General features: G+C 35.7%; 1 protein-coding gene across 1 annotated transcript; it reads left to right on the forward strand.

Moving 5' to 3' along the window:
• The first annotated feature begins 931 nt into the window (after positions 1 to 931).
• LOC129363529 (mucin-2) lies at positions 932 to 20640 on the forward strand. Its single transcript, XM_055035662.1, is given in 45 exon segments — positions 932 to 1013; positions 1204 to 1459; positions 1558 to 1675; positions 2003 to 2093; positions 2186 to 2307; positions 2395 to 2611; positions 2780 to 2905; positions 2985 to 3099; positions 3486 to 3636; positions 3732 to 3839; positions 3928 to 3997; positions 4089 to 4226; positions 4658 to 4822; positions 4988 to 5082; positions 5164 to 5287; positions 5380 to 5635; positions 5750 to 5802; positions 5903 to 6006; positions 6891 to 7045; positions 7137 to 7275; positions 7735 to 7845; positions 7933 to 8112; positions 8342 to 8581; positions 8667 to 8823; positions 8985 to 9104; positions 9226 to 10976; positions 12329 to 13804; positions 13943 to 14117; positions 14457 to 14624; positions 14627 to 14703; positions 15428 to 15617; positions 15723 to 15918; positions 16006 to 16181; positions 16316 to 16385; positions 16951 to 17051; positions 17683 to 17714; positions 17794 to 17971; positions 18063 to 18167; positions 18266 to 18306; positions 18415 to 18534; positions 19494 to 19592; positions 19730 to 19858; positions 19944 to 19983; positions 20074 to 20191; positions 20304 to 20640. Coding segments are annotated over 45 exon segments (8931 nt in total). The 5' UTR covers positions 932 to 949; the 3' UTR covers positions 20518 to 20640.
• Positions 20641 to 24162: the final 3522 nt, after the last annotated feature.

Genomic DNA, 24162 nt, shown 5'->3' on the forward strand with positions numbered 1-24162 from the left:
TAATGTCTACATGTACTGATATAATTTAAAAAAAAAAACATCTGAATTTAGCAGTAAATTAAATCAGCCAGTTTCTCACTTCTTCTACTAGAGTTTAATAGCGGTTGCTTCTCACTTTTTCATTGCGTGACAATTCTTGATAGATGTGTTTCTTGCAGGGCTGCAAAATCAGAGCCTTTTTGTTTTGTTTTGTTTTTTTCAAAAATTGACTCAATCTGATGCTGGCAAACATGATAATGCTCCTCCACACTGAACTGCGTGTATTACAGGATGTATCACCCCTGAAATGGCTCCAGAAAACTGAGAAGACTTGTGCAGGATCTGCCAATGGAGATGAACGTGCCTGGGGCAGAACAGGTTACAATACTAGCATGATGAGGAAAATAAACAAGGTACAAAAGGAGGAACAAGGAAGGACGAATAAGAAAGAGGTGATAAAACAATTGGAGCATGAAGTAACAGGTGTGCGGGGAAAGACAATAAGGCACACAGAAAAATAATAATGAAACTAGAATCAATAAAGCAAAGTGCAATAAACCCTCAACAACTCAGGATCTGATCATATTTCCCTTTTCTTATCAAAGACTTAAGAAGGAAAGGAATAAGACATTAAGCAGAGAAAGCAGCAAAAAGTATAGTCAGATCAATCAATACATTGCTTCGATGAAAGGGTAAACATGGAAATGGCTAACTTGGAGCAAATCAAACATGATCTTATCTGTACTCTGAAGGAGTGTCTTACCTGTTTAATTTTCTGACATGCTTGATGAAGAAATTACAGTAGAGCATTTAGAAAAATGTTGAACGTCATTGACAACTCCACACAAAAAGGCGGTTCTAAAGCTACACGGAAATCTAAATGTATATGTGTATATGTATATATATGTGTAGCCTTGACTGTCAGCCTCACTTTTATCTGCTTTGGGTCAAAAAGCCCACTGTGGCAACCATGAAGTGGACTGTGCTGTGGTTGTGTTTCTTCAGTTTTGCGGGTGCCACTCAGGCCACAAAGGGTAAGACTTGCATGATTTAGATTCTGAAAATATTTTGGCATTACAACCAAAATTGTAATTTCTACTAGTTCAAAAGACAATCTAGAGGTCTGTGATGTTAAATATAATTTTCTAAAAAGATAAAGTAATAAATGTGTGAATTTTAGATTATATTTTGTTCATATTTTTCTGTTTCATTTTGCTGTTCTAGCTGACAACCATGTCAAAAACATCTGCAGCACTTGGGGCAAGCAGCACTTTAAGACCTTTGATGGTGATGTGTTCCAGTTTCCTGGCCTGTGTGAGTACAATCTGGTCAAAGACTGCAGCGAATCTGAGAAGAAGTTTTCTGTGCACATTAGACGAGAAGAAAATGATGAAAATAGTACAGTGAGTTATGTTGTGGTCACCATTTCTGAAAATACATTCAACCTAACCAAGACTGAGGTCACCGAAAATGAGAATCCGTAAGTGAAACACACACATGCAACAAATACACTAATTAAGATATTTTTACATTGTGTTGTTGTCATTAAATCTTCAAACTTTTGTTCTATTTTATCAGAGTCACTCTGCCACACTACAGCGGGGGAGTAAAGGTGGAAGAAAATACATTTTACATCAGGCTTCGAGCAACAAAAGTCGGCATAACTGTCATGTGGAACCGTGAAGATGCAGTCATGGTATACATCTTCCTTCACCCTCCTATAAGTCAGAGTTATTACAAATCACTTTAACACATTTTCTTAAGGTGACTGACTTAGAAGAAACACACTAATTTTGATGTGAGATTAAACAGTTAGTGATACATTAGCTAATGACTGCTGAGAGTGCTTCAAATGTTGGAAACAGGGAACTTTAAAAAAAAATTATTTGTGATGTGTATTTTAACATGGTAGACATAAAGGCTTGATGGTTGAATGGCATCAAAGTCAAACAGAGACTGACTTCTTCTCTCTGGTATAGACTAAAAAGGTTTGAAACGTGATCCTCTCTGTTTTGTGCTTCAGGTGGAGGTTTCAAACAGATACAAGAACAAAACTTGTGGCCTTTGTGGAGATTTCAATGGCGTTCCTGTCTATGATGAGTACATGAATAATGGTATGTAGTTCATTGAAGTGTGAAAAATGTATTGGAAAATAAAATAAAATCAGTCATATCTTTAATGTTCTTTACTTCATCTTCATAATCAGGTTTTAAAATGACTCCCATTGAGTTTGGAATCAAACACAGAGTCAATCTGCCAAATGATGAATGCAAAGACCCTCATGTGGAAGATGATGAATCAAATGTGTCACTTTCATGCAAAGCATTTGTAAGTTTAACTCGCTCGGTTCTCCACTGAAAATGTTAAATAATAACATGGTGACATTTCAATTTTCATCATTTTTCCTCACTACAGGAAACCATCTGTGAACAAATTTTTGAAGGGGATTCCTGGAGTTCATGCGCCAGCCTGATTGATGCTGAAGCTTTCATCAAGGCATGTGTGGTAGACATGTGTGCCTGTAACAACGGCAGCGGTGACTTATGTGTCTGCAGCACAATGTCTGAGTTTTCTCGTCAGTGTTCGCACGCAGGAGGACAGCCACCCAACTGGAGGAGACCTGATTTCTGTGGTATGATTCTTGTTTGCCTCTTTATTTTTTGTTTTATGACTGTAGTTTAATGCTTAGGAGGTTATTGGAGTCATAAAATGTTAACATATTGTTATTACTTGATATTTTGCCTAAATGATTCTATGAATTATTTCTGCTCATTATTTATGGCACTATTTGTCTTCACAGGTAAACAGTGTCCCTACAACATGACATATGAAGAAAGTGCTTTTCCTTGCATGGATACTTGCACACATCAGGACACAAGATTAGTGTGTGAGGACCATAAAACAGATGGCTGCTTTTGTCCTTCTGGTTAGTTCTCTTCACATTTAAAATGTGTATTGTGCTACTGTTAATTCACCTTCACAGAATAAAACTGTTTTTCTCTCAGGAACGGTGTTTGATGATATTTCTGAGAGGGGCTGCGTCCCTCGGTCTGAGTGTCAGTGCAAGCATGACAAAATCTACAACTCTGGAGAGACTTACCGTCAAGAAAATACAAACTGGTATGTTTCAAGATGTTTACGGAAAGTCTTCATGTTGCTAAATTTATCTTTTTTGTTATAGCACAGGGAATTTACCAGCACTTTCCTTTATTATATTTTATACAACAAATAATGTCATAGTAAATGAAAAACAATTAAATTCTTCATAATAGTTACATAAAAAAATCTGAAAAGTGTGGTATGCATTTGTATTCAAATCCGTTTTGTCTGACATCCATTTCTAACAGTTATGCCCACTTTACTTAAATGTTATATTATTTCCTTTCAACTTCACAATAATATGATATACAAAACAAAAATCACATACAATTCTGATAAAATGCTTTAAAAATTAAATGTGTATTAATAGTTTTTCAAGGATTTATGAACAGATATATATTTTTCAGTACTTGTTCAGAGGGGAAGTGGGAGTGCGATTCTTTCGAGACCCCGGCGACATGTGCAGTAGAGGAAGGTTTACATTTCACAACATTTGATGGTGCAACTTATACCTTTCATGGAAATTGTCTTTATACCCTGGCCAAGGTGGAGAGCCAGGTAAATAATGAGTCACTTTCTAATTACTAATAAATAATACAAAGCAGACATAGAAGTGAAGATTTCCCTGTGCTCAAATGTTTTATATATTTCAGGATGGAATAAGTCCAAACTTTACTATCCGGGCCCAATTGGAACAATGTGCAGGAAAAAAATCTGATATTTGTCTAAAGGCTCTTAAAATCCATCTGGGCATAGATAATGTGAGTAAAATTACAGATGTTAGTATTTATGTTCTCAGTTCACACTAATATCTACAGGTCACTCATAATTGGTTTTGTCTTTCTACAGGTACTAATGTTTACATCTGAGGGAAAAGTTCAACAGAATAATGAGGACATCAGTTTGCCATATTACTCAGGTGAGTCTGACAAGAAGCAAACTTTAATTGAGCTAATTTTTTCAGTTTCTATTTGTGGAACATCAGGTGACTTTTCTGACATTATTTACAGGCGACATCAGAATATTTCATGCTTCATCCTTTCATATCTTGCTCAACGCCAAGTTCGGACTCCAAATTCAGATCCAGCGTGTTCCTGTCATGCAAGCCTACATCAGTCTGGAAAGCAGCTACAAAGAAAAGACACGTGGTGAGTTTTATGTTTTTCGTTAATTTAGCCAAATTTTTTGTATGATAATCAAAGCCACACAAGGTTCTTATGCCGTTGGGAATTACATGGAAACGAGTAGCATTTAATTTGAGTGTTTAAAGACTGTGGGAAAGTATGGAACTAATAGAAGAATGGAAAAAAAATATTTGTACTCTACACTTGTTCAAGAATTGTTTTTGTCTGTCATATAAATACATATATATATATATATATATATATATATAATATATATATATATATATATGACATTTATGCCATTTATGCACTGTTAAAAGAAAAAAAACTTAGATAACTGGATTTTATTTTAGATAAAAGAAAATATTCCAGAGAAGAGGTGATACAAGAAAATTACAGAAACATGCTGGAGCTTGGACACTTTGGTGACTTGTTGTTCTGAACATGTTCTTCAGGTTTATGTGGAAATTACAACATGGCTTTGAATGATGATATGACGACTCCTCAAGGGAGCATAGAAGCAACCGCTGTAACTTTTGGTAATTCTTGGAAGGCCGACGCATCATGCCCTGACGCAGGCAGAATAAATGAAGACCCATGTTCCGGGAATGTGAACAGTGGTAAAAAAATAAATTTAACAATGTTATTTTTTTCCAATCAAATGGAACCCATTGTAGTATTCTATTTCAAGAATAGTTTACAAGCTTTTCTTTTGTTTATTTAATTTGTATTCTTTATATTTCATGTTATTGGAAGTGTAAAAATAATTTTACATTTAATTGTAGAGAATTATGCCAGGCACTGGTGCGAAACGCTCAGAAATTCCAATGGTACATTTGCAAATTGCCATTCAGCGGTGAATCCTGACTATTACTACAAGGTACAACAACAACCTCTTCTTTCAGAGCTTAATTCTGCTTTACTGGACTATAATTTTCTTAAACTGTCCATTTTTCTGCAGCGCTGTCTTTATTCCACCTGCAGCGGTGAGAAAAGCGAGGACGGCTTATGTGCTGTTTTCACCTCTTATGGTCGAGCTTGTGCAGCAAAGGGAAAGTTTGTGATCGATTTTGGAAACGAATGTGGTAATGTGTCTTTAAGTTTCATGACAACACATTAATTGCCATATATAAGTCTTGTAACAGCTAGGTAATTTTCCCATATATCCACAAAACAGAGAAACACACAAAGAGCTGTCCATCAACTCAGATCTTCACTTACAACCACCGCAGATGCCAGCTGACCTGTAGTTCACTGAGCTCAGATCAGCTGAGCTGCACTTCAAATTTCTTGCCTGTGGTTGGCTGTTTCTGCCCTGATGGTCTCTACCTGAATGAAAAAGATGCTTGTGTGCCCAAAGAAGAATGTTCCTGTTCCCATAAAGAAGATTACATTGAAGCAGGAACGTCTGTCAACATCAATTCTGAGCACTGGTGAGTCAAAAGAAACCTCAGGTAGCAGTCATATTTTCTTCCTGCATAAATAAAATGGTTGCAACTTGAACAGTATCTCTGTCTTATCATATGAATTTGATTTTTTTTTCCAAGTGTGTGCGCCAATGGAAGGCTTCATTGCCATTCTGGGAAAAAGCAGAAAATAGGTAAGTAATTGGGGCTCTTATTTCTTTACTTTCCAATAAGACTGATATTGGGTTCACATTAACAATATGTTTGTTGAGCGTATTTCTTCTGTTTTTTCAGAATGTCGTCATCCAAAAGTATACTTCAACTGCTCCTTTGGGAGGGCTAACAACCATAGACCACACTGTGTTCGACGTTGTTTGAATCTCGATGATGATGTCTGTGTGAGTTGCTGTCTTGTTTATCTTTAATGTGATCATCTCCTGATTATTTTTATATGGATTCATAGTAACCCTTTGCTAATTTGTCTATTTCTGTCTGCATCTATTACCATGATTTTTTTTCGCATGATAAATAAACCACTGCAGATTTTCCTCAGATATGTGAAAATATAATTATTTTTGCATAATACTCAGTTATGAAAGATCAAAATAGTTATTTTTTTATATATAAAATAACTTTAAAAGTGTAAAAATACTTTAAAGTTAATTCTCCATATAATTTGCATCAATAGACCAGTGTCTGCCTTTGACTGATTGTTTTGCAAAGGGTTATGCATAGGTTAATCTTAGACAAAATGGGTGATTTTCTGTGGTATAGATATGACTTGGCTGACTGTATGTTACCAGAATATCAATAAAAATACAACTTCTCACAGACAGTTTGTGGCTCACTACAGCAAACCATCAAGGGAAAGACTCATTTTTTACTGAGTCTTTCTCTCAGTAATTTTTTTTTAACATATCCATGATTAACACTCTTATTTAGAAGTATTATTTTGATTTTTTCACTCTTTAATGATTCTGATTATCACATGCATTTTTATATCAGACAAACATGACCCCAGTTTACAAGTCTTTTTTTTTCTTTAGTTCTTAACGAGGTGGCTCATCAAGCAATACTTTCATATATATATATATATATATATATATATATATATATATATATATATATATATATATATATATATATATATTGTTTACCACTTGAGAGAGCAGATCTGATTGAATATAATTGAGATAGGCTAATTCCATGAAATGTCTCCAGTGAAAACTGAGAATCATTAATTGCTGTGTATCTACTTGATGACTCTACATTTTCTTTCCAGGATGCATCAGAATGTGTATCTGGCTGCATGTGTCCTCCTGGCCAGTTTGATGATGGTCAAGGCTCATGTGTGAAAAAGGCAGAGGATTGTTCATGCAAGCACAACGGTCAATTCTATAAGCCTGGAGTAGCAGTTTACCAAGATTGCAACCACTGGTAAAAAAGAAAAAATAGTTATGCTGTTTGTGTGTATTTTAATTTGAAATATATTGCATTTATTTTGTTTTGCTTTACTCTACCCATTTAGCATTTGTAGAGGTGGGAAGTGGATTTGTACATCAAACAACTGTTCACAGAGCTGCATTATATATGGAAGTGGACATCACAGAACATTTGACCTGCGACAATATGAGTTTCAAGGAGACTGTTCCTATGTTGCTGTCAAGGTAAGTTTATACAAAAACACTTAAAATATGTTCAAAGCTGTGGTTTAATCATTAGAAAGACATGTCAACATTTAGCTTAGAAATAAATCTATATATTTAAAGGTATAACTAACAGAAAAAAGTATTTGGTAAGATGCAAAGAATGCCATCAGATAATTACTCTGGCATTTTTAGAAGTACTCTGACTACTTTGTCCATATTAACAGATTACTAAGTTTAGAGACTGTGTGAGCATGTTAGATTTTTCAAAAGAGTAAATGCTAATAATTCTTGAAGCATAAATATTATTTACAGAAAAGAATATTTATTGACAGTAAGGTCAAAACATATGTTCTGCTCTGTCAGACAAACTAATGCAAAGGATGCACTTGCTTTCAAAGCAAGAATACTTTCTAGAAGTTCATAATGTATCATTTTTCAGTACTAATGGAAACCAATTTTAAAAATTTATTTGTTTAGAACAAATGTTCTAATAAAACAGTAGAGCATGAAATTGAAGTCATCACAGAAGATGAACCATGTGGATCATCAGGGACAACATGTTCTAAAATTGTCAAGATTCAGCTTGGGGTAAGGCAAGGAACTCAAATAATAATAAATATCATCTTAGGATGGTGTTCGTGACTTACAAAGAGTAAAATCTTCTCTATATTTCAGAAACATGTGATCACCCTCACAGAAGGCACTTTTAAATCGGAAGTTTTGGAAAATGGCACCGAAATACCATTTGAAATAACAAGTCAAGGCTTCTATGTTGTAGTAAATTCCAGCATTGGTTTAAGCGTGATTTGGGATCGCAAAACATATTTTGTCATAACACTGGAACCGTATTACAAGGTAAGTCACAGTAATAGGTTTCTGGCAAGAGATAAATATTTTCTTTTCAACTAACTCCAACCTTCAGCCGTACGCAGAATACAAACATTTCTCAGTTTTACTACAATAGAGAACTGGTGACATGCTTTCTCTAAATGTTGACTAAAACTGATAGATACAATCTCAGTACAAAATGTTTTTCTACATAGTATAAAATGTACCAATGACTGAATTGTTTATGTTTGTACAGGGTGAAGTGTGTGGCCTGTGTGGAAACTTTGATGGTAATGGAGAGAACGACTTCACCACCCAGAGTGGGTTGGTAGTGAGCAGCCATTTAGAGTTTGCAAACAGTTGGAAAGGGGACAGCTCTTGCTCGAATGTGGATAAGCTTGTTGACGCTTGTGAAAAAGAACCTCATCGAGACCACTGGGCAAAAACAAAGTGCAAAATCATAACTGCAGACACATTCAAAGAATGCCACTCCAAGGTAGTGCAATGGTTGTTCTAGCAATGAAAATATTACACACGATGTATTAGAGACAAAAAATACATAATTTTCAATGCCTGAACAGGTAGAGCCCCAACCGTTCTATGAAAAATGTGTGAAAGACACATGTGCCTGTGACACTGGAGGAGACTGTGAGTGTTTCTGTTCAGCTGTTGCAGCTTATGCTCAAGCTTGCAATGATGTTGGTGTTTGCGTTTCATGGAGATCTCCAGAAATCTGTCGTAAGTTAATAATTTTCTTCCTGTATTATTATATAAAAATCTGGGTCTTTTTCTTAGTCTATTGCAAAGTTTAATCTTGAAGGTGGTATTGTCATGAACGGTAATCAGAAATCCAATAAAACTTTAGTTTAATAGATTTTTTTTCTACAATGTCTTTTTAGCTGTCTTCTGTGATTTCTACAACTTCCACAATGATGAATATGATTGCTTATGGCACTACTATCCGTGTACTCCAATCACATATCAGGGTTGTTCAAACTATTCTGTTGGAAAGTTTGAAGGTAAGGTCTGAACTAAGGCTTTTTGAAGTTACAAAGCAATATGAAAATCAATTTATTTTCTGTGCTCTCTTTGACCACTATGCGCAATGCACTTACAATTTCCATGCATATGTTTTTACAGGTTGTTACCCTAGATGCCCAGAATATGCCCCAATATTTGATGAGAAATCAAAGCAATGTGTGGCAATATGTCCACAAACAGAAACAAACACTTCGTCATCAACTACGACTATAACAACCCCAATAACCACAACATCAACACCAACTACAACCACAACTACCACAACAACCACAACTACCCCTACAACCACAGAATCAACAACTGAATCTACTACTGAAACATCAACTACAATCACAACTACCACAACAACCACAACTACCACAACGACTACACCCACAACTACAGAATCAACGACAACTGAAACTACAACTGAATCCACTACTGAAACTCCAACCACTACCACAACAACCACTACGACAACTACTACAACAACTACACCAACAACCACAGAATCAACAACAACTGAAACACCAACTACAACCACAACTACCACAACGACCACAACAACTACCCCTACAACCACAGAATCAACAACTGAAACTACACCAACTACAACCCCTACAACAACTACCACCACCACAACCACTACAACAACTACTACAACAACTACACCAACAACCACAGAATCAACAACGACTGAAACACCAACTACAACCACAACAACCACTACTACCACTACCACAACTACCACTACAACTACTCCTACAACCACAGAATCAACGACATCACCTACTACAACCATAACTTCTCCATACACATCATGCACTCCACCCCCATGTAACTGGTCAGATTGGTATAATGTACATGATCCACATGTAGATAGAAATGACTTTGAAACATATGATAATATTAGAAAACATGGCAAAGAGGTGTGTGACAATCCTGAAAAAATTGATTGTAGATCAGTTGAAAACCCTGAGATGGACCTAAAAGAATATACGACGTTAAATGACCAAAAGCTTACTTGTAATCTAAGTACAGGTTTAGTCTGTAAAACAACTGAACAAAAATATAACAAAAAGTGTTTGAATTATAAGATAAGGGTATGTTGTAGTGTATATAACCCATGTGAAAGTAGCACAAGTACAACCACTACAACAACCACAACGACTACACCCACAACCACAGAATCAACAACTGAAACTACAACTGAAACACCAACTACAACCCCTACAACCACTACCACCACAACTACCACAACAACCACTACGACAACTACTACAACAACTACACCAACAACCACAGAATCAACAACGACTGAAACAACTACTCCTACAACCACAGAATCAACAACTGAAACTACGACTGAAACACCAACTACAACCCCTACAACCACTACCACCATAACAACTACAACTACTACAACAACTACACCAACAACCACAGAATCAACAACGACTGAAACACCAACTACAACCACAACTACCACAACGACCACAACAACTACCCCTACAACCACAGAATCAACGACAACTGAAACTACAACTGAAACACCAACTACTACCTCTACAACCACTACTACCACTACCACAACTACCACTACAACTACTCCTACAACCACAGAATCAACGACATCACCTACTACAACCATAACTTCTCCATACACACCATGCACTCCACCCCCATGTAACTGGTCAGATTGGTATAATGTACATGATCCACATGTAGATAGAAATGACTTTGAAACATATGATAATATTAGAAAACATGGCAAAGAGGTGTGTGACAATCCTGAAAAAATTGATTGTAGATCAGTTGAAAACCCTGAGATGGACTTAAAAGAATATACGTTAAATGACCAAAGCTTACTTGTAATCTAAGTACAGGTTTAGTCTGTAAAACAACTGAACAAAATATAACAAAAAGTGTTTGAATTATAAGATAAGGGTATGTTGTAGTGTATATAACCCATGTGAAAGTAGCACAAGTACAACCACTACAACAACCACAACGACTACACCCACAACCACAGAATCAACAACTGAAACTACAACTGAAACACCAACTACAACCCCTACAACCACTACCACCACAACTACCACAACAACCACTACAACGACAACTACTACAACAACTACACCAACAACCACAGAATCAACAACGACTGAAACAACTACTCCTACAACCACAGAATCAACAACTGAAACTACGACTGAAACACCAACTACAACCCCTACAACCACTACCACCACAACTACCACTACTTCAACAACTACTACAACAACTACACCAACAACCACAGAATCAACAACGACTGAAACACCAACTACAACCACAACTACCACAACGACCACAACAACTACCCCTACAACCACAGAATCAACGACAACTGAAACTACAACTGAAACACCAACTACTACCTCTACAACCACTACTACCACTACCACAACTACCACTACAACTACTCCTACAACCACAGAATCAACGACATCACCTACTACAACCATAACTTCTCCATACACATCATGCACTCCACCCCCATGTAACTGGTCAGATTGGTATAATGTACATGATCCACATGTAGATAGAAATGACTTTGAAACATATGATAATATTAGAAAACATGGCAAAGAGGTGTGTGACAATCCTGAAAAAATTGATTGTAGATCAGTTGAAAACCCTGAGATGGACCTAAAAGAATATACGACGTTAAATGACCAAAAGCTTACTTGTAATCTAAGTACAGGTTTAGTCTGTAAAACAACTGAACAAAAATATAACAAAAAGTGTTTGAATTATAAGATAAGGGTATGTTGTAGTGTATATAACCCATGTGAAAGTAGCACAAGTACAACCACTACAACAACCACAACGACTACACCCACAACCACAGAATCAACAACTGAAACTACAACTGAAACACCAACTACAACCCCTACAACCACTACCACCACAACTACCACAACAACCACTACAACGACAACTACTACAACAACTACACCAACAACCACAGAATCAACAACGACTGAAACAACTACTCCTACAACCACAGAATCAACAACTGAAACTACGACTGAAACACCAACTACAACACCTACAACCACTACCACCACAACAACTACAACAACTACTACAACAACTACACCAACAACCACAGAATCAACAACGACTGAAACACCAACTACAACCACAACTACCACAACAACTACCCCTACAACCACAGAATCAACGACAACTGAAACTACAACTGAAACACCAACTACTACCTCTACAACCACTACTACCACTACCACAACTACCACTACAACTACCTACAACCACAGAATCAACGACATCACCTACTACAACCATAACTTCTCCATACACATCATGCACTCCACCCCCATGTAACTGGTCAGATTGGTATAATGTACATGATCCACATGTAGATAGAAATGACTTTGAAACATATGATAATATTAGAAAACATGGCAAAGAGGTGTGTGACAATCCTGAAAAAATTGATTGTAGATCAGTTGAAAACCCTGAGATGGACTTAAAAGAATATACGATGTTAAATGACCAAAAGCTTACTTGTAATCTAAGTACAGGTTTAGTCTGTAAAACAGCTGAACAAAAATATAACAAAAAGTGTTTGAATTATAAGATAAGGGTATGTTGTAGTGTATATAACCCATGTGAAAGTAGCACAAGTACAACCACTACAACAACCACAACCACAACAAATACACCCACAACCACAGAATCAACAACTGAAACTACAACTGAAACACCAACTACAACCCCTACAACCACTACCACCACAACAACCACTACAACAACAACTACACCAACAACAACAGAATCAACAACGACTGAAACAACTACTCCTACAACCACAGAATCAACAACTGAAACTACGACTGAAACACCAACTACAACCCCTACAACCACTACCACCACAACAACCACTACTACAACAACTACTACAACAACTACACCAACAACCACAGAATCAACAACGACTGAAACAACTACTCCTACAACCACAGAATCAACAACTGAAACTACGACTGAAACACCAACTACAACCACTACCACCACAACAACCACTACTACAACAACTACACCAACAACCACAGAATCAACAACGACTGAAACACCAACTACAACCACAACTACCACTACCACCACAACAACCACTACTACAACTACACCCACAACCACAGAATCAACAACTGAAACTACAACTGAAACACCAACTACAACCCCTACAACCACAACTACCACTACCACCACAACAACCACTACTACAACTACTACAACAACTACACCAACAACCACAGAATCAACAACAACTGAAACAATAACCACTCCTACAACCACAGAATCAACAACTGAAACTACAACTGAAACACCAACTACAACCCCTACAACCACTACCACCACAACTACCACAACAACCACTACAACGACAACTACTACAACAACTACACCAACAACCACAGAATCAACAACTGAATCTACTACTGAAACACCAACTACAACCCCTACAACCACTACAACCACAACTACCACAACAACCACAACTACACCAACAACCACAGAATCAACAACAACTGAGTCTACAACTAAATCATTGTCTACTACAACAATTCCAACATCAACTGAAACACCAACTATTACTACACCCAGCACATGTGCACAGTGGGGTGTGCAGGTAAGTTGCATCATTTAAAAGCTCTTGAATTAATTTTTTGGCCTGTAATTATGTATTTATTTTTCTGTCTTTTTTAATGTTTTCTTTTTATTTCTGTTTACATCCTATCACTGTCTCTCTTTTTTCCCTTGTCTACAGCAAAATGAGACATTTTATTTTTGCAACTGCACCATGGCAAGATGTATTGAAGGCAATAAAATTGAAATAGTGCCATATGAATGTCCAACTATAAATCCCATAACTTGTGCCAATGGGAAAGACCCTGTTCTTGTATATGATGATTATCATTGCTGCCAACATTATGAATGTGACTGTAAGTTTTCTATTTAAAAATTAAGACATTTATAAACATCTAAACATTATGAGCACTGATAGATTAAATTATTCTTGTCCTCCAAGAAAATACCCATGAACATAAAAGTATGAATAGCAACAGTTGATCAATAACAGCCCTGGGTTTCAAAGGCATTTGATATCATAAACAGCTTCCATATCAGGGTGAAAACATTTATTGCCAATGTGCTTTTTCTATTTGCTTCACTTGTGGGAAATGAAGAACCGAATTGTACTCATGCAAGGAATTATGTTATTGAGACTGTTTAGTGGATCGATTTTGTTTTTATTAACTATTTACATTTCTCTGTCACTGTAGGTGAATGTGAAGGCTGGGGAGATCCTCATTACGTTACTTTTGATGGCAAATACTACACTTACCAAGGAAACTGTACCTATCATTTGATGAAAGAAATTACACCAATGCATGGCTTAGAAATTTTAATTGAAAATGTCCATTGTGACCCTACTGAAGATGTTTCCTGTCCCGAGCTTTAACTGTAAAATATGGATCACAAAGTATCAAACTGATCAACTTTAATCTTGGTGCACGACCTGATTTGAAGGTAACGTGATGACATTCTTTGAACAATAGCTTTTAAACTACATACACATGGCAGGTAAAATAGGTACTTAACACATCAAAGTTTTTCTCAGAAGGTACATGGAATGACACAAAGAATACGTGTTGAACACACTTGAATAACTATATAAAATATTTTTGGAAAAAGCCCATCAGTATCAGTGTTTTGAGAATGAGGGGCAATTGTGGTTAAGCGAATTACTTGTTATTATTACAGATATTGATATTTCTAGATGTTTCTGAAGTTCTGAGTCTGCCTAAGCTCTTGGGAAAAGACATCATAAGAGGGGCACCTGTCTTGTTACAGCTCAAACAACAGCTAAATGTTCACTATTGTGAACATTTAGAAGTTTATAAAACTATAACTACTGTAAAGATTTATTTTATAATAGATCCACTCTGGAAGGAATAATAAGTTATTCCTTCAGTATCTAAATTAATAGATATTGTTGCAAGTTATCAGCTGATATTAAAATAAGCTTTATTTGCACATAAGAGGAATGCTTACCATAGATTTCAGGCTTCCTATTGCTTTTTGCATATTACCTTCAGATGTTCAATATTTATCCCATGCTCACTTCATTATATATAAATTTATAGACTAATTTATTTAGATTTTATTGTGTGTATATACAAATTACAATACACAATCAAAATATTAGCTTCATACTTGATATTTTTACTATCTGTACTTCTGCTTTTTTCAGGCATTTAAAAATGAAGATGTGGAAAATCTAAGGCTCCCTTATTGGAAAGATGGTGTTAAAGTGATGGGCACTGGTGTTAGCTTGGTGTTAGAGATCCTTCGTCTAAAAGTGGTTGTTAAATTTGGAAGAACTGGCTTCAGTATCAACCTTCCATATAAGTACTTTGGAGGAAACACACAGGGTCATTGTGGTAAGAATGTCCTCTCAGAAAGCATCTGTACCCAGATATACAGATAGCATCTGTATACACCTTTCAGTTTGTATGGAGAAAATGACACTAGGACATTTTTTATAGGAACTTGCTCCAACAATCGAGATGATGACTGCAGATTATCTGACGGTACAGTAGCAGAAAATTGCGGTGTGATGGCCGACGACTGGCTTGTGGAGAAAGATAAGGGAAAAACTGGCTGCATACCGAAACGTACTCCACAGAAAAAATGCGAATCAAATCCAAATTCTGTTTGTGAATTGCTTAAGGACCCAGCAGGGTATTTTACAAATCATCTTGATCTGTATCATTTTCTTCAGCTTTTTAAAAAGTCTTTTTACTAATGAATTATCATTTTCCACTTTAGTGCCTTTGCTGAATGCCATTCCCGGATCTCTCCAGAAAATTTCTACAGAGGATGTATTTTTGATAGCTGCTATGTTCACAACCGATCAGTGGAGTGCACAAGTTTGGAGACTTATGCTGCTGCCTGCGCTGAGATTGGAATTTGTATTGACTGGAGGAAGTTCACTAATATATGTGGTACAATATTTTTTCTCAATGTAGAAAATTCAAAATAAAAAAACACATTGTGTTTAGTTATTACTTCCTAGGCCTGGAATTTTACATTTTGTTTTCATATCTTTCTGTTCTTTCTGTTTGCTTTTTACCAATAGCCAGCAACTGTCCATCAGGCAAGATTTATAGATCTTGTGGACCTGCAGATCAACCAAGCTGTGAGGACAAGTGAGTTCTAAAACAAGTTCATTTTTTTTTGTTTTAGCATACAATTAAAAGAAACACAGGAAAATTAAAGGAACAGTTAAATCAACCCGGTTATGTCACAATGATCCCCTTTAACTCAAAATTAGTTTGAGAAAAACTCAGGTGATCTTTATTAAAGGATGAAATAATATCACATTCAATAAATTAGAATATTAATCCACGTTCCTGTAACTCAGGAACTCAATTTACTCAGCAAAACACATTTATATAGATTTATTATTCTGAAAAATAATTGTAATTTCCACTATTTTCCATTGGGAGATTTTAAAACTAATTCTCAGATATAAATTCTTTGTCCCATTCAGATTAGATCTAAATTATGCCTTTGCTTTTACTTTACACCTCCTACAAATTTGCATGGTCACTGAATTTCACTGTTATTTTTTATGTCTCAAAAATATTAATTTATAATTAACAATGTTTAAAATGTAATTATATTTTCCATTGGTATGAAATGCAAAGATCAGATGCAACATAAATAACAATTTTAACAATAAAACATGTTTTTTGTGTCTAAATCTTGCAGTCCTAACGATCCTGTCATGAACTATACTACTGAGGGCTGCTTTTGTCCTGAAGGAATGAAACTGTTCAGCAAAGAATCAAATATATGTGTTAAAAGTTGTGGTAAGTATGTAAGAACAATTCTGAACATCTGTTTCATAATTAAGATTCAACATCTTTGGTTCCTTTCATTTGCTTACATTCTGAGGCCGTTCATCAGTGTGTGCAATATGTTCACATTTATGTATTCAAAATATTTTGGTGATTATAAATACTGCTTTCATAGTTATTATAGTAACAGAGCTCAGTTTGTCTTTGAATGAACCAGTGTTTTATGTAAAATCCAAAAAGAGTGTAAACAAATAATTCACTTGCTTAACCAATCATTTGGGTTTCTCTTCCCAACAAACTATTTCTGACATACAGTTTGCTTACAGCATTTTCAACTATCTGTCAGAGTCTGGGGGATTGTGTCTTTCCTTGAGACATTTTAGGACGTATAAGAAAACACATGAAGCAATAGTGTATATGTTTGCTATTTCTATGAAACTGTAAATCAAAACCAGTTTCTTTAAGTTCATAAATACATGTTACTTTATTTATTTACTTTTTGCAGTGATTATATAAGTAAAAGAGTACCACATAGTTGAATCCAAATTAAAAGTAAATTATTTCACTAAGCTATTTGGCAAGAGCATTAGCATATAGAGACAACAGAGAGACTCAAATAAATATGTTTGTGTTGTTTAAACAGGCTGTCTTGATCCCAATGGGCAGGCCCGTGAGGTAAGCCACACTTGACGTTCATGTACTGTTCTCTACTTCTTTTTTATACATTTAAGCCAACATTATCTTCTCTTTTCAGTTCAACGAGACATTTGAATACAAATGTCAGACCTGTGTGTGTGACGAGTCCACCAAAACTGTGATCTGCAAGCCTAAGACGTGCCCACCCACTGCTTTACCAAGATGCATGGGTCCAGGATATGTTATTGTCAATCAAACTGATCCATCAAATCCCTGCTGCAATGTCCATGTTTGCCGTAAGACACAGTAAAGATGCTGATTATTGTTTGCTGCTCGTTAGTGTTTAAATTAGAAATAAACTAAGTTCTTCTTTCTTTGTGCAAACAGAATGTCAGAGCCATGCTTGTCCGGAAATAAACATGAACTGCAATGTTGGCTTTATGCCAAACATCAGTATCCCAGAGGGAAAATGCTGTCCAGAACGTAGATGTGGTGAGTCAAAATCAATGTGTTCCTTCCTGAGGGCCAGTGGATAAAAAATCCATTTGAGTGATATTTGTTTTTACATAAATGTCAACTTTCTTTCCTAGAACCCAAAAGAGTCTGTGTGCAAAATTATATTGAATATCGGGTAAGGGATATAGAAAATATATTGAAGAGATAAATATTTCCCTTTTAATATTTATTCATTGTTAGACTAAAATTTGCTGGCTAACAATGAATTTATGTGATTTCTCAGCCTGGTTCTTCTGTGCCTGGTCCAAAATGTGAGAACTGCTTCTGTTCCTCAAATTCTTCATCTGGTGGTCTGATGGAAATAAAATGCGAGAAGCAGCAGTGTGAAGACACATGCAGAAAGGTGAGGATGACAACGTAACATGTATGACAATGTATACAATACATACATACTCAACTGGCCCTATATTTCCCAAAAGCCAGTTGGGAATGAAAATAATTGCAAATATTAATGTTTTACTGCCATCAATGTTATTGCATCGACATATATGGCTACCTGAATCAGAACAAGACAATATTCGATACTACAGTTGCCATTAAGTAAACACCAAAAAGTGTTGTACATCATTCCTGCACAAACTGTAAAAAAATAAAACACATTCTCCACTAACAGAACAGATTAACAGAAAGGTTCATAACAGCGATTAAAATTTGCAGTTTCAAACGTTTTAAGATTCTCCACTTAACAGATAAAAATCTAGTTTTTACATCTGTTTGACTACTTAAGATGTAAAATCCTGTTTTATTTATGTTAAAAAAAAAAACATTTTGCAAAATGAACTGTTTTTTTTAATTACATATTTTGATGAGTAATTTCCAGGAGCCACGTCCACGAGTCCCTCTGGCAATCTATGAAAAGTGTTTAGACTCTCCCGACAGAAACTAATAAGTTCTTTAAGAATGGTGGACACATTTTTTTTAATACTAAAGAAAGAAAACACAGAAAATCATAATCTATACTGTTTTTAACAGTAATATTGCTATTACATATACATTATTTTCTGATATTGTGCAGCCTCCTTAAAACACTGGCATGTGTATCTAGCAAAAGTGCCTCTGCGAAGCATTAATGTGGGACTGGAAACAAATGCAGCCTTGACAAATTGTCTGATTTAGAAAATAAAATATAAAAATTACATCACAAATAGTCACTACATTTGTTGTAATTTATTTTACAGCATACACAAAGAATATTTGGGGTGATAACATAAATGTTGAATGAGTTAATTTATAATTAACAGTTTTTATTATTATTATTATTTTACCATATGGATGCATTGAATTTGCTATTTTTTCTCTCAGGGATTTGAATATAAAAAATCCAACGCAGATGATTGCTGTGGGACGTGTGTGCAGACCCAGTGTGTGTTCATTGTTAATGGCAATGAGACACTCTTAAAGGTAAACCAAATCATCTGTGTGCATGGGTTTGTGTGTATGCGTGTGCATGTGCGTGTGTAGGTGTGTGTGTGTTTGTGTATTCCTTTCTCTAAGTGTAAAAAACTTAAGTATGTGGTTATCTGTGTGATAATTTTCAGGAAGGAGAAACCTGGTCACCACCTGAAAATAAATGTGAAAGTAAGACTTGTGTCAAGAATGGTGAGATTTTTACAGTCTCCAACAAACAGATCATTTGCCCACCATTCCAAGAGAGCAACTGCAAAAATGTAAGTACCTGATTTAATGCATAAACCCACACTGCATCACATACAAAGAAAAATTCAAACCTTTTGTTGTTTTGTTTCTATTCAGGACACAATTCAGACTGCAGCAAACGGCTGCTGCAAAATCTGTGAGCATGATTAATTTCTTTACTTAGAGTTACAGATACTGAAACAAGCACAAAAAACTGACATTTTTCTTTCCTTTCACATTTTAAAAGGTGTAGAGAAAGAGAAGGCCTGCAGACTGGTTAACCAGACAACTCCTATCAACCACAATGGCTGTCAGTCTAAGTTGAATATGCCATCATGTGAGGGATCATGCGACACTTCCACCAAGTAAATATAACATTACGTTTAGTTTGTCTTCCTCTGGAAAGTCATCAACCCATTTGTTAAGCAGTTGTGAAGCACTGAATGTGCTGATTGTTTCTGTCCTTGATCCTTTCAGGTACTCTGAAGCAGCAGGTGCTATGGAGCATTCCTGCTCCTGTTGTAAGGAGAGACGTGCCAGCAACCGCACCGTCACCCTGGCGTGTGAAAATAGTGCTGCGCACGTCCAGTTCACTTATGTGCATGTGGAGGAGTGCGGCTGTGGTCACACAGAGTGCACCACACCTGCTGCACTGCATGTTCGCAGAAAGCGACGCTTCACACTGCAGTGACAGAATGCTCTGTCCTCACATGTGGGATACAGATGTATCTCCAAGAATCATTTAATTAATCATTGAATCTCTATAAGGTATAGCATACTTTGTAGAGTTCATTTATCAGTTGATTGAATAAAAGCATGCATCTAAGTTTCAGTCTCTTGTCTAGTTATTTTGATTGTGGCAGTCATCACATATTCCCTACTTGCTTGTATATATTAATAATAATGAAATGTTTGAAAATTTACAATTTCAGAATAATATCATCAGTTGTTCTATGAACAATAAAAAATATCTTCTTCTCTATAAAACATTGACTCTTTACAGTCCTGCAAGGGTAAGCGTGCTCAATAATGGATGAATGGAAATAAAACATATATAAGAGATACACTTTTTCCCAATCTGATCATTCATTCTGTCATCAAATTTAATTAGTCAATTTGCGGGGCCTGACCTCTTTACCTACACTAGGAATCCTAATTGCCCACAAAGACCAATCCATGACGATACAATTTCCTTTGTTTCTCTTCCAAAATAAAACTTCAGGAGATCACGGTGAATGTGTGAAAAGATTATGTAAGAAGAGACGTGGCAACAACCGCACTGTTACTCTGGCATATTAAAACACACCATCTTCAAATGCAGATTTATCTCCAAGAATCAATTAATTAATCATTAAACTCTTCAAAATAACTGATATTGTGGAGTTCATGTATCAGTTGATTGAATAAAAAGATGCAAGTGAAATCATGTCTGTCTTTTCTTATTTTGCTTTGGCCAATTATTTCAGTTAATTCTTGCTTTTCTTATTTATTAGAAAAAGTACAATTCATTATTTCTGAACAATAATTATCATAATTGCTTCACAAACACAAATCAAAGTTTAAGTCTACTGCTCGATATGAAATTATTTGCTTAATGGTCAGGTTGGGCTCTGCCTTCTCTTCTGTGGTTTGTATGGAATAGTCCTATAACAAAACAGTCCAGAGTACTTGATATAAAGTTGTGTGAATCTACTTATTAGTCTAGGAGAAGGTAATTTACCCTGCTGAGAAAAGAACGAAAGGTGCAGAAGTTAATTAGACTGTAACAAGCACATTGCACTGTACAACGTGCAGTGTGATATGCACGTTGTAGACTGGGGCAGTGTACAATGAATGCACTGCCCCAGTCTTATCCTTCACACAACCCAGATGATTTGCACTTGACTCACCCTGTGGTTATTGTGGAGCCCCATAGGGAATATGGGGGGATTTCTTTCTTTTGCATTGTCTCACACAAGTATTGCATTTCTCCACAATACTTGTGTGGTACTTTACCAACGTTTTGTATTCCCTCATACAGAAGTTATGCATTTCCTTGCAATAATGCATCTACTCATCCAGCAGTTCATGCAGCATTTTGAATAGTGAAAGTTTTTTTTCTGCCATATAAGGGCTTTCCCTGAATGTTAGTATCTCATTTGTGAGACATCTGATGATGATGTTTTTGGATACAAAAATATCAATCACTTTTGACACATTTGACATATAGATATTTTGTCTCGTTGCTGTTTCAACAGCAACGAGACAAAGCACTCACTTCTGTGTGTGAACTCCAGTTTTCTAAGAAAATCCTGTCAAATGTTGTGTTCATCTGACATGATGCTGATGTATTTACAAATAGACATCACTCAAAAACAAAAAAAAATCTGAATAAACACAAGACCAAACATTCTTCTCAAGGATTTAGTAATGGGCAGAATAATTCTAGGTTTTCTTAATTCAGTTGCTTAGGTCCTAAACTAATAGACCCATACCATCACTCTCACCTGAAATGCTGAGATATTTTTTACAACATATTTAACAAAAACCAACCGGCAAAAATTTTATTAAACATTATCAAAACTTACATAGGAGGATTATGACCAGAGGATACTGTCATTGAAAAAATTTTCTGTCATTGATCCAGATAATATTGTCCCAAAAGTCTTGTGGACCATGAAGATCTTTTTTTGGCAAATAAGAGAATTGACTTTGTGTTTGTTTTTGGTCAGCACTGCTTCTCACCAATTACCTTCCCCAGATCCTACTTGATGAGTCTTATTGTTGACTCATGAACACTGATCTCAACTAACACAAGCTTAGAAGGTTTTATCTGTTTGTAGAAAATGACTGCATCTGGTTTGCTGAACTTTCTGTTTTAACAATTGCATTGTAACCTTTTGCAGAATTATATTTCTTTGCTTATTTAACCCTCCTGCAATCATAGCTGGATGCTCAGAAACAGTGAGACAGATGTCATAGTCTGAAAATGGGAAAATAACAGGGTTGTCCTGTCAACCTGTCAGATCTCAAAATCACAGAAAAAAGAAAAAGAAACTTGTAAAAGTGCCCATGGTGTCAGTTTTACCTTTTCAAAATGGTAAGGAGGAACAATGCGCAGGGTTGAAAAATCAGTCAGTTATTGTTAAAAGGGAAAAGCATATTAATAGACATGAATATTTAAATTTATTGCAATGTGCAAAACTTAGATGAGACAAATGTTCTACAGTACCAGGTAGGTTTATGGTTTAGAAAAAGGTCTATGTGCTATTCTTCAGTTTTGTCTGTAAAGTATTCTAAGTATGAAAAATAACTTTTCCTACAAGAGATCCAACAGTATCCTCATAATCCTCCTGTGTAAGTTTTGATAATGTTTAATAAAATTATTCAGTGGGGCAGCACCCCAAATGTAACATTTTGTACACTAATGAAATATCAGCAATGCTCCTTATTAGTGTAGATCGGGGTATGATGTGTTTCTTTTTGCTCTGCTTCATGTTGTCAGACAGGTTTTATTTAGGGGAATTCTTTATTTTTTTTTATTCAGGTCTGACAAAAATTATGCCTGGGTTTCAAAAGAATTGGGTTGATCACAATTATTGGAAGTTTTGAATATGGTATTTGATAACTCTTACAAATAGAGTCTACATGCTCTACGTTTAGTTTAGTTGGAATGTTTTTCTTCCATTAGAATATGAAGTCATCATTTGAAAACCACCTTGTGTGTTTACTCAAGTTAGATGTCTAATTGTAGGAACGAATCTGGTGACAAGAAATATGAAAAATAAGCAAATAATAAAAAAAGAGAGGCAGAAAGAAGTCTGTCAGGTGGCAAGTATTTATTCCATATTTGTACTGCTGGAGATCAGTACTGCACATAGATTAAGAATTAGCCATCTCTGAAACCTCACAGCTATTTCTTCTTTGTAGACTGAAAAAGCAAATGCAAAATAAAATGTTAAAAACACAAACAGCAGTGGTTCTTAAAATATTTCTGAATTTATTCGTTCTGACACGATAGAACTATTTCAAACCAAAATTGTAGGTAACATTGCCATTACATTGCATCTTTCACAACAGAAATACTAGATAAACTTTAAGCAAACCAAACATTATCTTATTTGTATTCCCCAGAACTGTCTCATATATTTGCTGTCATCTTTTCCACATAACGCTTGATGTAGAAAAGACAACATAGCATTTATGAAACTATCCCAAAATTCCAAATTATTGACTTTACCAATGGTTGCACAAAGGCGGTTCTAAAGCTGCATGGAAATCTAAATGAATATATAAAGCCTTGACTGTCAGCCTCACTTTCATCTGCTTTGGGACCGCAAGCCCCACAGCGGCAACC

Source organism: Poeciliopsis prolifica, unplaced genomic scaffold (genome assembly GCF_027474105.1).
Source record: "Poeciliopsis prolifica strain line A6 unplaced genomic scaffold, Auburn_PproV2 SCAFFOLD001, whole genome shotgun sequence".
NCBI lineage: Eukaryota > Metazoa > Chordata > Actinopteri > Cyprinodontiformes > Poeciliidae > Poeciliopsis > Poeciliopsis prolifica.